This window comes from Microtus oregoni, unplaced genomic scaffold (genome assembly GCF_018167655.1).
Source record: "Microtus oregoni isolate MIOR12 unplaced genomic scaffold, Mior012 000022F_ref0000154, whole genome shotgun sequence".
Taxonomy (NCBI): Eukaryota; Metazoa; Chordata; class Mammalia; order Rodentia; family Cricetidae; genus Microtus; species Microtus oregoni.
The window spans coordinates 9,632,650-9,647,802 of record NW_024543081.1 but is presented as its reverse complement, the minus strand read 5'-3'; the positions used below and the strand labels follow the sequence as shown (position 1 = coordinate 9,647,802).

The 15,153-nt window shown below is 49.1% G+C and overlaps 1 protein-coding gene across 3 annotated transcripts in view; it reads right to left on the bottom strand.

Moving 5' to 3' along the window:
• Positions 1–15,153, bottom strand: part of Efcab6 (EF-hand calcium binding domain 6) — a 173,310-nt gene that overhangs the window by 25,859 nt on the left and 132,298 nt on the right. For 2 of the 3 annotated variants that reach the window (XM_041672351.1, XM_041672352.1), the window contains 4 exons: positions 13,292–13,471; positions 9,621–9,776; positions 5,462–5,660; positions 3,367–3,558 (listed from right to left, as the gene is read on the bottom strand). In XM_041672351.1, the coding sequence (XP_041528285.1) occupies positions 3,367–3,558; positions 5,462–5,660; positions 9,621–9,776; positions 13,292–13,471 (727 nt within the window). Of the gene's footprint in view, positions 1–3,366; positions 3,559–5,461; positions 5,661–9,620; positions 9,777–13,279; positions 13,472–15,153 lie in introns of all 3 variants that reach the window. The other variant, XM_041672350.1, reaches the window with a different exon arrangement.

The window sequence follows — 15,153 nt, the reverse complement described above, 5'->3', positions numbered from 1 at the left end:
GGTGCTGGAGAAGGAGCTGAGAGTCCTACATCTTGACTTGTAGGTCACGGAAAGTCGTCTGTCTCACCGGAAGTAGCTTGAGCATAGGAGACCTCAAAACCCACCCCCACAGTGACACACTTCCTCCAACAAGGCCACATCTCCCATTAGAGCTACTCCCCTTGTGGATCATTTTCAAACTGCTACATGCCCCAAAACAGCCACATTGATCAACAGAGGGACAGTCTCAACTCTCCCTTTAAAGCAATGAATTCAAGCTAACTAGTGTATGATGGACACATGTGGCAACCACAGATGTTCCCTAAAGCCATGAGTACTACCCACATTCAATCACCGAAGACTTTTAAAAAATGTTGATTTCATATAATGCAATCTAATATAGACAACTGTTTAAAAAATATCTTATAGGGAGTTGCTTTCAAGATCAATAAAGATATTCCTGCCCTTTGATCTCAGGCATTTTTGTTCTGGGCTTCTTTAAAATGTAGACATATGGGGTCTGGGGAGGTGGTTCAGTAGATAAAGCGCTCATGACGCAAGCATGTGGACCATAATTGGATTCCAGCACTAGAAACTGGGCAGGCACATTCCTAAACCAGCACAATCCTAACTGTGGCCTAAATACCTATTCCTATACTCACATGCAGTGATATTTCATTTGTATTTTAACAAACAAAGCTTGCCTGAAGATCATGGAGTAAAACAGCTGCCCTAGTCAGTCTTACAGACCAGGCAGTGGTGACATACACCTTTAATCCCAGTAGCCACACTAGTTTGCATAGAAACCAGGTGGTGGTGGTGTAGGCCTTTAATTCCAGTACTAGAGAGGATTATAAAATGGGAGGAGACAACCCTCAGTCAGTCTCATTCTGAGGATTCTTGGAGGCAGGATCGCCATTTCAGATTGAGAAAGAGTTAAGAGCCAGTGGCTGGCTGTTTTGCTTTTCTGGTCTTGAGGCTGAATCCCAATATCTGAGTTTTTATTAATCTTGCTACACCCACAGATAAATGTAGCTCTCACCCCTCATCCGAGAAGCTCCTTTTTCACAACAGATGGAGACATCATGGACGGAGATACCACAGAAAGTCAAAACTGGCCAAAATGAAGAGAACAGATGACCACAGGGTGTCCAGTCCCAATGGATGTATCTACAATACAACCCTTCTCCTGAGCCTTGGGGGAACATTGTGGAAGGGAAGGCTGAAAAATGGTTAGAACCAGAAAACCAGAAGTCTGCTGGGAGACTGTATCTTCTAGCTATGACAGGGAGGCTGTGGCCATGATATCTCAAAACCACAGCTGCCTAAACAAGACCTGAACAATGATGAGTGGACACGCCACGGTGGATGGGGGAATCTCACAAGCTCCACTCCTAGATGGAGAGACACAGGTAATTAATGGCTGTTAAGAGAGGGAAAACCAGACTTCCCCAAAGATGAGCTTCCTGATAGGTTATCCAACCCCAAGAGGTCAGCCCTAAACACATCCACATACAAGCAACACCAAGTGGACCTGTGGTGGTTGGAAAGAAAATGGTCCCGAAGGTAGTGGCCTAGCTGGAGGAAGTGTGTCAAATGCATTAAAAATGGAAAAGACCATCTTCAACAAAGTGCAGAAGCATCGGCCTGGAAACTGCCTTTCTTGCAGTGGGCAGGAGCAGGGACATGACTTGGTGGAAGCCGTCTGCCACCTCGCTCACCCAGTTAATAGTGAGGAAACACCCAGGGATGATCGGGAGCTCATGGCACTCACAGTGACAAGCCACCATCACTGTGGGGTCACATGGCTGCTGCCTTTTCTGAAATCTGTACAACAATGTGTTTCTGACAAGATGACGAAAAGCATAACCACAGTGGAGAGCAACGGCCATCAGACGTGAAGATCACAATCCTGCCACAGACCAGGAGAAGGTCTTTGCAACTTACAGGCAACAAGGGCTGCAATCTCTGCAGCTGAAATCATTAACATCAAGGCAGAGGCTAATGTGGCTGAAAACACAGAGAATGGCGGGGCCACGGAGCATCAGGAAGTCCAGTGTGCACTGAATAACCACCCAAGAGATGCAGGCAGCATCAGAACCAATAGCTATTTCACATGGAACAGCAGTGTGTGTGTGTGTGTGTGTGTGTACCCCTCTGCATGCTTACACATGCATGTTTACACATATGTGTATATGTATACATGTGTGTCACAGAAGACAGGCACAGAGGTTATTGTCTATCATGGAGGAAACCCAAGATAACCTACATGCTTCCAGCAGAAGGGTGTGAACACACACACATATGTATACATGCATGTACAAGAATACTAGTGTGCTCTTGACAGATTCCATTTAATATTGAGATTATTTTTATAATAGCTTATGTAAGTGAACTAAAGCCAATGTTAACATCAGTGAAAACTGGGCATGCTGGCTCATGACTGTAATCCCAAGTCTTAGGAGGCTGAGGCAGGAGGATGTCCACAAGTGGAAGACTGGAAGCCAGGCCTCTTGGGTTTACACATCAGCCTGTACTCACTCACTGGGGAGGTCACCCAGAATCTCCGGGCCAGAGTCTTATAAAACTGGCATACTATATTAGGTGGTGCCTAACCAGGAGGTTCCTGCCACTGGCTTTGTCTCCTCTCCAGGTCTTACCTATTATACATATGACCGAGGACAGTGAGCTTGGGTGTCAACATGTGGTCACACATACACAGACAACTGGAAAGGACATCAAGAAAGGAACAAAGCAGCCAGCACAGAAGACAGCCCCATCTATCATAAGCTCTCTGTGGTTTATCTACTGGTTTGTTCCTACTATCCCTCCATCAGGGGTCCCACGGGTCGGGCAGGGGTCACAGCAGGTGACACAGGTCACACAGAGTGCTGTAAGGAAGGCTGTCTACTCAGTCATCTAAGCTGGAACCATCAGTGATGCTGATCCCACTTCTGCAGCCATGGGAAGCAAGCTGGCAACAAGTGCCAAGTTCATCCAGAGTCCCTCTCCGGGCATGACAGAGAAGAGCCCCGTGGGCAGCTGTTGCCATTGCTCCTCCATGGAGTCCTCCCTGGCTTCCCACCTGGGCGTCCGTCACGACCCACCCCACCTGCACATTCATCTCTGCCTGGAACTCGGCCGGGGCAGCCCTCAGTAAGCTACCGTGGCCTCGTTTTCCTGGACGTCAGAACATCTGGGATCTAAGAGCCTCTGAGCATGAAAGGCACGGAATAAAAGCAAGTGCTTGGGCTTCTTTCAAACAAAAGAAAGCACTTCCCCACGAAGTAGAGGATACACTTTCCCTTCCAGCCCTCCACACAGTTCATCAGCTTTTCATTTTGAATCATCTGTCCCTTGTCGCTGTGTTGCAGGACGACACCTTACCTCTTCCAGGAAGGAGCCGAAGTTCTCTAGGAAGTATTTCCAGTGTATGGTGGGCGTTAGGTGGAGTCTTAATTTCCTCAAAAAATAATGATATTGGTTATCTGTTAGTTTCTGACAGAAACTCTTCAGGACATCTCCAAAGTCCATAGCCTTCAAGAACCCAGTGTCCTCTTTATCCAGTGCAGAAAATGCCTACAGCAAACAAACACAAGGAAAGCTGGTAAGGCTACTGGCAAATGAATGTTGCAGCCTATGCTTGAGGGGCTGTGCCCACACCATGGGCCAAACCGTGCAGCCACCCTGACACACTGCAGGTAGAGGCATGCGGTCATCAACTGGGAAGGTGTAAAAAAATGAAGAGTACACTTATTTCTCTCCATCTGGTCAAAGAAAATCATTCATTCTTACTGCACTGGGAAGTTTGTATCAAGCAGTAGACTTGAGATGCCCCTCCACCCCACAGACAGTGTTTCTCTGTGTAACAAACCCTAGTTGTCCTGGAACTAGCTCTGTAGACCTTGAACTCACAGAGATCCACCTGCCTCTGCCTTCCGAGTGCTGGGATTAAAGGCGTGGGACACCACCACCTGACAAGATACTTTTTTTTAAAGTAAAAATTTAATGTGCCTGCAACCTCCAGTCCAGCTCCCCTGAGCCTGCTTTCTTCATCTGTGCTTTGTAGGAACACTTTGGGGCAGAAGAGCTTTACAGCCTGCAGTCACTGAGGAAGTGGGGCAGTCCCTGGCCCTGGGTCCTAGGCTTAGATGCTTGGCTAAGTCCTGATCTCCCTCAACTTCAGCGCATTCTCCCTGAAGCGGACTTAGCTGAGGGTGGTTGTGAGTGAGTGAGTCTTTGACAGAAAGGTACAAGGATGTGGGAACCAGGTGCACAGCCATCTGAACGAAGATCCAAGCCCAACGAGCAATTTGTGCTGTAAGAGTGCTGGAAGGTATGTGGTGTGGGACACACCGCGGCATTCTGGGTAACGCTTGAGAAGCAGTGTGGGTCCAGCTCCCTCTCGCCATGGGGCCTGAACCTCCTGGGTGTCTGTGGGTAAACTAGGTCTGCTAGCCACAGCATGGGTGTAGGAGCTGACCAGGAAAGGACTTTGAAATCTATAGAACGCTGCAAGGATACAGTGTTGCTGTATTGCCTGGAAGCAAGACAGGTGTGTGGCATCTGCAGTGGCACTCAGGGATGTATTCAGACGCCTGGTCCCCTCTAGTGGCCATCCTGAACCAGTCTCACCCTTCCTGGTAAGGGCCTCAAGCACATGGTCCTAGTGGCCTCTGGCAATCTGCTGGTCTGAGCTGACTGTCACCTGGGGTTGGTATGCTAGCCACCTGTGGACCAGGCTGGGGACACACCTCTAGGAGCATAGTTCCAGCCACCACATCACATAAAAGGGCCACTCAAGGGACAGCGGAAGAACACCCTTCTCCTTGAATGACCCACAGCTTTCTGGTCTCCTTCACAGCTGTCTTCGTGACACCTCCTGTCCTGTTAAACCTTCTGAAGGCCACTTTAACATCACTTATCCCCATGGGTCACTTTCTTGAGCACACTGAGAGCTCATGAGATATGTGAGCCACTGTCATTCAGTCTCTATGTCCTTCAAAACAAATTATACTTGTGTGTATGAATGTGAACATGTGTGTGCCAAAGTGCAGGTGTGGAGGTCTGAGCATAGCCCCAAGTGTCAGCCTCATCTTATCCCTTGTATGAGGCTGGGTGTCCTTGTCTTCTCTGCCTGACCCTGTAGTCTCAGCTTGTCCCTGAACTCTGTCTTTTCTGCCTGGTCCTGTGGTCTCAGCTTGTCTACGAACTCTGTCTTCCCTGCCTGGTCCTGTGGCTTCAGCTTGTTTCTGGACCATCTCTAGCTGGCCATGGCCTCAGGCTGAGCAGGGTCAGGGTGATTGGTTTTTTTTTTTTTTTTTTTAACGGAGCAATCCTGGAGTGAAACTGCTCCAATCAACAACCTGGATCCAGCAGATGCTCAGGAGACTGTGGGGGAGGTGGATCTGGACAGGGCTTGGAGCCGCTGGAAGGGATGGAGGTGACTTTACCTGACTGGGCTCTTTGCAATCTACCCTACCTTTAACAAAGCAGGCTGGGAGGATTCCACAACTGCCTGCATGCTCTTCACCACCTCCTCGGGGTTCAGCTTGGAGAAGTTGGTCCGTGGCGAGCATTCTTCTCTTTCTTTTGGCTGAGCTTTGCTTGTCTTGCTGATCTCAAGTGCTCTCAGGAAGTCGAGGGGATTGATGCAATTGTTATGCACACTGATGCCCAAGCTGCTCCCACAAAAGAAAAGAATAGATTCATTGAAAAGAAAAGTTGCTTATTCATTCAACAAACAGTTGCAGAATACAGGGGCAGTGTGGGGGAAGAGAATGGCTTGAAGAGGAGGGTGCCCACCCTGCTGGCACAGGCCCACTTGTGCTGGTTTCTGTGTGTACACATGAGTGTCACCACAGAGAGGAACAAGGTGAAAGCTACGAGAGAGGCAAGACTGAGGGCTGCCCAGTGGTGAGGCCACGGGCTGGGCTGCCCTATCCTGAAGGCCCAAGACCTGACAGCTGGGCACTGGGGCTCAGAGTTTCAAGGAGCAGGAAGCAGCAAGGGTTGCTGGGTGAGAGATGCTGGCCCGCCCTTGGGGCCTTTGCGGAAGGACTGGGAGGACAGCAGACCTAACTGGGCACCAGCCATCTGAGCTATGGGCTGGAGAGGAGCTTCCTGTCATGGTGGTGTGCACAGAGGCGTGGCAGGGGAACTCAGAGGAGGAGTGTGTGTGTCAGAGAGAGTACAAGGACGGGGGAACTGAGGCAAACACACTAAATTCTTTTCTAAGTCTCACTGAAATAAGGTTGTCAGGCCCAAAGCTCTCCGAGGGTATTGTGTGAAACCTATCTAGTTTAATATTTCCTCAATAAAAACTCCATCTCAGTATATGTCCCCACAAGGGCATCCATGGAGCAGTGACGGCCCCTTTGTGTCCTCAACTTGGACTGGGAAACAATTCCCTTCAAATTGCAAAAGAATAACTTGAGTAAGCTTGGAGAGTTTCCTACATACACCCAGTGTGACTCAGAATAAAATTTCGTGCCTTCATTGCCCCAGCTCCTGAGCTGGGGACATAGCTCGGATGGGAAAGGGCTGCTAAATCAGATCACCGACCTGAACTGGATCCTGTCCTCATATTCTTTCGTTTGTTTGTTTTAAAGGCTAGATGCAGAGGTGGAGGAGACATGTGGATGCCCAGGGTTTGCTACCATAGCCTACTTGGTGAGTTATAGGTTGGTTTCCTGTCTCAAAAAAAAAAAAAAAAAAAAAAAAGAAAAAAAGAAAAGAAAAGAAGAAAAAGAAAGCAAAGAAAAAGGCAGACAACATTCATGCGTGGTGTATACACATATGCATGTGTACCTGCACACGCACACAAAAAGGTTGCTGCTTCTGTGATTCAGTTACTGGAGCCCTTGAGTACCAGCTCAGATGCTTGAGCGGAGGAGAAGTTTCCAGTGACTCGGATGCTTCTGAAGGAGAGGCAAGAGTCTAGCTTTGCAAGGTGCAGCTGCAGAGCAGCTCAGCCTGCTTGCGTTGGCATGGATCACGTGACAGGGACACAAGGAGACAGATAATCAGCACTGCTTCATGTGTAGGGAGGAGCTGCCAGCGAAGTATTAACATACAGCAAGAAAGCAAATGCATATGCGGACCTCCTTGTGAGGGTTTGGAAAAGTCTATTTTGGATCCAGGAAAGAATAATCTACATGCAATTACCAATAGTCAAGATGTTTATCATCAAGGGGTCTTTGAGGAGGAACAAGCGACTCAGTGATAGATTCTTATTAAGGCTTTGACGCACAGAAAAGTTGATCATCCATTGAGAGGTGGAGCGCAGAAGCTCCCAGGCCTTTTGTGCTGTTTATAAAAGTATCAAGTCTAACTACGATTTAACAAGACTCTGTCAGAACCACTTAACTAATTATTTATCTGTATCCATTTTCCCATGATTTACTCATTGAACATACCAATTCTTATTCAGCTGGAAATATATTCAGTGGGAAGGCTCTGGGAGGAGGGAGAGAACATGTGAGCAGCTGAAGATGGCATGGCCCTTCATTTCCATATATCACACATATCACACAACATACATAGCCATGACTAGCATGAGCTATGTGGGGGAGAAGACCCCAGGCAAAAAGGGAGAAGCTGAGTAAGCAGAGAGGGAAACACAGACTCACAGGACAGGCAGGGCCCTGCAGCAGAAGCAGGAGCAACAATGGTGGCCCTGCCCGCATTTCATAATAATGGCCAAGACTTCCAGAAGAAATGGGAGAGACCAAGCCACAGGTCCAGGAAGCTGGGTGAACATGGCGCGAGGCAAACCCAGGCACAGCAGATGCAAACCAACAGACTCAAACCACAGGATCCCAAAGACAGAAAGAAAGATTGCAAAAGGAGCCAGAGGGAAGGGCAAAGTGTTCCTATGCAGGATAAAAGCAAGAAGCACATCAGACTCCACCAGAAGTCACATGGGAGACGGAAGCGGGTGTCAGAGCATTTGAGTGATCAAAGAATTTGAGTTCTGTCTCCAGGGCAACTGTCCTTCAGAAGGGAACGGGGCTGGGAGCTGGATATACTGGGGCCTTGCTCAGGCCAGCCTACTAACTGAAGGATTCTATAGTCCTCCCACAGGTCCAGGGTCCCCAGGAACAGAATTTCCAACAGACAGATGTTGTTCAGCATTAACACATCCTGAGTGTGCTCTGGGATTCGTGCTATACCATTTGTCTCAAGTTCAAGTTCACCTGGGAGCCCTGGGTCTAATCTTACAATGCTCTATTTGTTGGTAAATTAGCATCCCCAAGAAAGGCTTTAAAGGTGCTGACACTGGGAACTTCAAGGAGACAATGCACCAGGTTTGCCTGTAGTGTAAACCATGCCAGACTCACCTCTCCAGGGAACTTCCTTCTACTCTGCTCCCAGCATCCCTGGTAACATAAGCATGCTTTTGAAAGATGTGTCCAACATGAAGGACTGTTGCAAAAGCCACACTGAGGACAGATTTCTCAGGTGGAGAAAACCGGTTTTAAAAGGCTTAAAACTTTTATTTATGTATTCATAATGTACGCATAAGTGCATGCATGTACATGGGCCACACAGTTTGCATGTAAAGGTCAGAGGGCAACTTGAGGAATTCGCTCTTTCCTTCCATAACCCAGAGCACTGAATTGAGATGGTCAGGCTTGGCAGCAAACACCTTTCCCCACTAAAACATATCCCCCTCCCTGCCACACACACACACCAAGAACATTTTGAAAAACAGTTTGCTAATTTCTGATAAATGAAATTGGATGTACGTGAATCAAGAACAGTATACCTGCTGCAGGACAACGACACTGAGAGGACAAACCCAAGCCATGAATACTGGGAGACAGTCAGAGAAAGAGGAGTTGGAAGTGAGAACCGAGGCACTCTCCTAGAAACCCAAGAGGAAAGTAAGAGATACAAATTAAGGGAGAAAGATCCAAACCCTTGCGGTGTCGAGTCAGGGTGGCTTCAGTGTTCAGTGTCAGGGGCTTCAAAATGAACAAAGGAGTGGAACTCATAATGAGCTAAGACAAGAACACTTCCAGAAATCACAGAACACAAAACAGCGTGCCTTAGGAGACTGAACACACTGGACAGGGGCATTTGTCACAGGGTGAGCTGGGGATTTATCAGTGGTGACAAGGAACCAGGACGCTAAGCTAAAGGGAAGAATAATCACATGACCCTGAGGACAGTACTGTGTAGAAAGGAAAAGTGATGGCTGGTCACCGGGAAGGTGTATCCTGCTGGAGGACCACCCAGAGTCAGGCCCAGGAACAGAGAACTGGGCCATTAAGTTCTGTGTGTTTGTGTGAGGTGGTAGAAGCTAAGGGCTGAGAGACAGGAGAAGGTCTATTCCAAGGCCACGAGCAGAAAGCCTTGAGCTACTGACTGTGGGCGTGGGAGGCAGGGGCAGGGGCATGGGCAAAAGGACTGCTACTTCCTAGGAACTTCCCTGGGAGAAGTTAAGCCCTGGCCAAACTGGTCTCTGTGCTTCTGGCTAAAACACAGAACAGCAAAGCAACAAGTGGAGGTCACCTCAAGGTCAACGGTGTGGAGTAGATAGAAGAAAAGGAAAAAGAACAGCATCACCAGCCCAGTACAGCAAGGGACATACTGGGGGAAGGGGAGGGAGGAAGGGAGGGGGGACAGCAGGCAACCTCTTCAGAAGGCTGATGAGCTCCTCTTCCTTCAGGGAACACCCACATTCTTGCAGCGCGTTCTGCACCTTGGAGAGGGCTGCAAAGCCTGTCTTGGATTTTTCTAGCATGTTGAGTGCCTTGCTGATCTCTTCATAATGTTCCATGAGCTTCTCCCTGAAAGAGAAGCCACCCCAGACACCTAAAGCCAGGAGAAAAGCGATTTTTGATGCCCACTCTGCTGTGACAACTTGATTGCTCAGCCAAGAGCTAATTTAGAAGGTGCTTTGTGGGCTTGGTGCAATGTTTACATGAAAAGGTGTCCCTGAGAAAAGCTATCAGCCTCTGCCACTGCTGTTTTATTACTGCTATCATTAGCAAAACTGCCCCGGAGAAATGTCGGCCCTGTGTTTGTGTTAGAGCTGGTGCTTTTCAAAGGGAACCAAGAATTTAACACAAGGATATGGCAGGCAAGAAAAATGCCTCTTCCCTCAGTAAATGCGAATGTGCACCTACTATGTGAGTGTGCTGCTGTGGGTGTTGGGCACACAAGGGCCTCAAACAGGCATCCTCAGTGGAACCAAGATCACAGGGGGGACAGGTCTGGGGTCATGGAGAGGACACATGCACAGCACAGTGGGCTGGCAGGAAGGAAGAAGAGCTGGGTCGAGGAACCCCCAGCCCCACAGCCGCAGTGGACTGCTGTTGTAAACACTGGAGTTGGTCTCACTCGACACCAGCTGACCAACACCAAGGTGACAGGACTGTGCTGTGCAAGTGTGAGGGCCTGAGCTTAATCCCCAGCACCCACGTGATCTGGTGAGCAACCCCAGTTCTGGGAAAGGCAGACAGGCAGATCTCTGGGTCTCAGCTGCTAGTCCAGCCTAAAGACAAGCTCCAGGTCCCTGAGAGGCCTTGTCTCAAAGATCATGGAGAACAGCACCTGAGGTTGACCTCTGGCCTCCAAATAGCCAGCACACACATATACATGGGCACATGCATTCTCCAGCCTCCCCTACCTAGCGCGGCCTGTGACAGACTGTCTAAATTCTGTCTTCTTCAGTCTTCCATGTCTCCAAGCATCTTTCTCTGAAGACACTGAGGGAAACACCCACCTGGTGAGCTCAGGTGCCATCTTGGTTCCTGGCTGTCCCTGAGCGGGACAGAATGGGTTATCTGTTCTAAACGTTAAATCTGTTCTGGCTCTTGTCCATCATCTCCACTTCGTATTTGTGGGATGGCTCCTTGAGCAAGGCTGGAAACAAACCGCTGAACCAAAACTGTCAGAATGCAGGAGAGTCAGGCTGCAGTGAGGCACTGGCTGGTCGGCAGAGAGGATGGCACTTGGCAGAAGCCATGTGGAGGCCCAGGCCCTTCCCTTGCGGGCCTCCTGACTTGCAAGAGGCTCGAGATGCTGACATCTGACCCAGGTGAGCATGCTGGGTGTCCTGAGTGTACCAACAGCACCTGCCTTGGGCTGCCTATGGTGTCCTGTGAACCCAGCCCCATGCTATGGCTACGGAGCCCCAGCTTGTCACACGACACTGCCATCCCGCTTAGCTCTTCGAAATGAAAGCGGATGAAAGTGGAGAGGATCAAAACAGTTTTTGGAGATACATATTTTTAGAAATTGAGGCATTCAGCATTTCTTGGACTGTCTTGTGAGCAGCAATTATTTCCCTTTCAGAGTAAACATGTGCACAGAGTAAATGAGGGCTTGGAGCAGAGATGGAAGAACGCCGCCAAGCAGAGCTTCTGTCGGCCCACACTGAGCAGCATGACTGTTCCGGGGTCTTGTCCTCCTCTGGCTCTGGCCAGGGAGGCTGACAAGGACGCCGCTGTGACCTTGTAGTTGAGTCCTGTTCCCTTCCTTCTCTGCTGGGTTTAGCTGCCCCCTCTCCGTGTGCCTTCTAGAAAGGGCCTGTGCCCGGGGCTGATCACTGTGGCTTTTCTGACTTTCATTCTTAAGAGCAGAATAAAGGCCTGGAGAATGGATACAGGACCACAAAAGCCTCTGCTTCACCTTCAACGTGCAATAGGGCATGCCTAGCAAAATTAAATCCTTGCAATTGAGACAAAAACCTATTTCTCCATCCCTTCAGTTCATCTACTGACCCAATCGGCGTTCAGAAAGCCAGTCGCCCTGATGGGCGGTCATCATTTAGTGATTCCTGCAAGCCAGGATCTATGCGTGTGCTGCTGGTGTGCACGGAGGCAGCAGTGGTGGTGCTGGGTGTTGCTCCTTAGAAGTCATCACTTTGTTTTGAGCCAGGGTCCCTTCCTGACCTGCAACTCCCCAGGTTGAGAACCAGCTGACCAGTAAGCCCCAAGGGCCCACTTTTCTCCAGCTCCTCAGCACTGGGTTTGCCAGCAGGCAGCACCATGCCTGGGCCAAGATGATTTTTTTTTTTAAGAAGATGGAGCTGATCAGTTGTTTGCCTTCTCTGGTAAGACGGTGCTGCGGAGGCAGGAGATCAAGCAAGAGTGCATGAGTGATCTGGTCCTGGGGATGAGAATGTAGTGTCATGCTTATCTTCAGCTCATCCCTGCACTGCCACCAGCAGTGAGGAGAGAAAGCGCATGCCTTCAGAGGGCCAAGGAGCCTCATTACTCACACATGGGGGGAGAGACGGGAGTGAAGACCCTCGTGGGTAATGAGGCCAGCCCTGTCTGCTGAAGATAAATTCCACTTTTCATCAGTTTGTGGCATATTTGATTTATACCAACCTTGCGTGTATTTTACACTGAATTTCACAAACTCAATTCTCGGCCTGCAGTTTCTGTGGTGCGGTAACTTCTACACAGTCCAGGGGTAAATTCCACCTGCTTGCCTCTTAAACCCATCTCATTCCTATTCTGCCCTGTGTCTGTGGCTTCCTTGCTTCCTTTGGGGGTTCTTCAGCAGCCCCTTTTCTACTTGGGTGCCATGTAGTGTGTGGGGTGGAGATGGGAGCTGAGTCCCACCATTTGATAGGACAAGCAAGGGACAGTCACACACACAGGTAAAATCAAGAAGAGCCACAGCCGAGTTACATATCCAATGGCTCACCCTCACTCCATGTTTCCCTGTCCTTGCTCAGGTACAGATATCCCGGTCTGTTCATTTCAAACCCTCATGGCCTGTGGACCATTGTCACGTGCATTCCAGCGATTCCAGCAATCGTTTCAATAGGCAGACACCAGGTCATACTCCCCAAGGCCAGCATGCTGACTCAAGATGGGAAGGTGCTTCCTTTGTTGACGTCAAAGGTGTACTGTATGTCACCCTGTGCAACGGTGGAGGCAACTCAGGGTTGTCCTGGGGATAAACCCTCTAAGCAGAAGTGGCGAGTTAAACCACAGCCATTCATTCATCCATCTGTTCATATAAAGGTGCTTACGTGATGCCTGTGGGGTATCACAGATATCCTATGGGGCCTACATTCCAGATGGGCCACAGCAGGGTGCAGGCACCATGCAGTGCACAACCAGGAAGTGCCAATATTCAAGGAGGGGCTAATAACATAGGAAAGAGCATGTGAGGAAAAGACGTGTGGAAGCTCCCTGTTCTGTGGCTCTTTGGCAAAGCTGATTTCTAGGCTCTACAGTGGGGCACAATGTTATAGCCTTACAGGAGTCCTGTCAGAGCAGCCTCCACTGCTGGGTGAATGAGGACAGAATCCAGAAGCAGCTCCCAGTACTGACACACCCACCTTTCGCTCATCTGCTGCAGCTCCTGGATTTCCTCCTGGATCTGCTTGGGCTTCGTGAAGTGACCCAGGAAGTTGAAATAGTCTTCCTTGTAGGGCCGGTGGACCTTCGGTGAGTACCGGATGCCCAGTCGCTCCAGAAACTCTTGGTACGTGATGTAGCCCCTTCCCTCCGTGTCATAGCTGTCAAAAACAAAAACCATGTTGTCATCAGTGGCATGGAGGGTGGGCTGGCGTTCAGAGACCAGGCCCACATCAGCAATTTGGGGGAAGTTTTCTTCCTTGCTAGCTACAAACAAGCCCAACAGACTCATCACAAATCTAGTCTCAGTCTCTGCCTCTGACCCTCTCTGTACCTATAACTAACAGGAGCCCTGAGTGAGCCACACGTACACTGGCTGGACCATCAGAGTGACCTGCCCTAAGAGAATGGACTTGGATCACACAGTGGCCGTGTCTGTGGAAACACGGTGGCAAATCCAGACAGCTGAAATCCCCTCTGCACACATTTTTGTTTCAGCACCCTCTGTGTAAATGGACTATGCCAAGGGTTAGAAGAAACTCTTTCAGGAAGCGTATTCTATCCTGAAGCCTCGATAAATGAGTCCCACTTGATTCAAGATGTTAAAAGCCCCCGTTCCCACTTTGAAGAGACACCAATTACACATACCCAGAGAGAGAGCCTGGAAGGAAAACAAGATAAGAACTGTGCATTGTGCCTTTTAAGTCATTTTCTGTTATCAAGATTTTTCTGAATTATAATTCATTAAAAAAGGAATAATGGAGGTTTTATCTCCTGATGCTATTCACATAGAATAGAATTACTTCAATAAAAATTTTAAGGCAAATTGACCATTTTCTTTCTTCTTCTTTTTCTTTTTGAGGCATTTGTTTTTAACAGAAGGATTTTGGCCCACTGCTCACCAATGAAAAAATGATATCCATAGATGTGCGCTTCCGAGATTAATTTAGGAGCTACAAGAGTCAGGATCTCCCATTTAACACATGCCAGCCCAGTCCCCTGAGGGACAACGCTGGTTTTAGGAGGCACTGCTCTGTGTGGTACCCAAAGAGACACCCCAGTATGGACACACTGTGTCCTGCCAAGGAGGTGAGTTATTTTTTCTTCTAAGAGCTCACACTCCTCCTCACAGGCAGAGCAGCAGACGGAAGAGAGCTGGCAGCTGTGGCAGGTGAGCGCTGGTGCTCCAGTACGCAAGGATGCCACAAGTCAAAAGGCTGTCCCCCTGCTGCTGAGCTAGCGTGTCTGCCTGGATGCCTAGCGGAGATGTAGCCTTGCCTCTTAGCCTCTGGTCCCCCTGTGCTCTGTGGACCTGCAGTTTCCCTTCAGACCTGTCTGACATGGAGAGGAAGGAAGTCCCCTCTGGTGACTTTACTCCCTCAGCTGAGGCAGTTCAGGGTACCTCAGTACCCCTAGCAAGGCCCTACCAACTCTCAGGAGCCATCGCAGCCCTTCCTGGTAGACTCCGGACAGCTGCATGTGGGCTTGTTACCACTTATGAATAGCCCGCAAGCCTGTGCCAGGTGTGTGTGATTAGCACAACCTTTATACTCTAACTCGGGAAAATACAGTCGGCCTGTACTTCCTGTGAGTTTTGTTTTCAAAACAATACACATGGGACTGGAGAGGTAGCTCAGTGATAAAGAACACTGGCTGCACTTCCAGAGGGCTTGGGTTTGATCCACATGGTGACTCAGAACTACCCATAACTCTAGTTCTAGGGGATCTAATGCCCTCTTCTGGTCTCCTAGGACATCAGGCACATGTGTGAGACACGCACGCATATATACACACATATGCATATATGCAGGTAAAACACTAATACATAAGATAAATAAGTCTA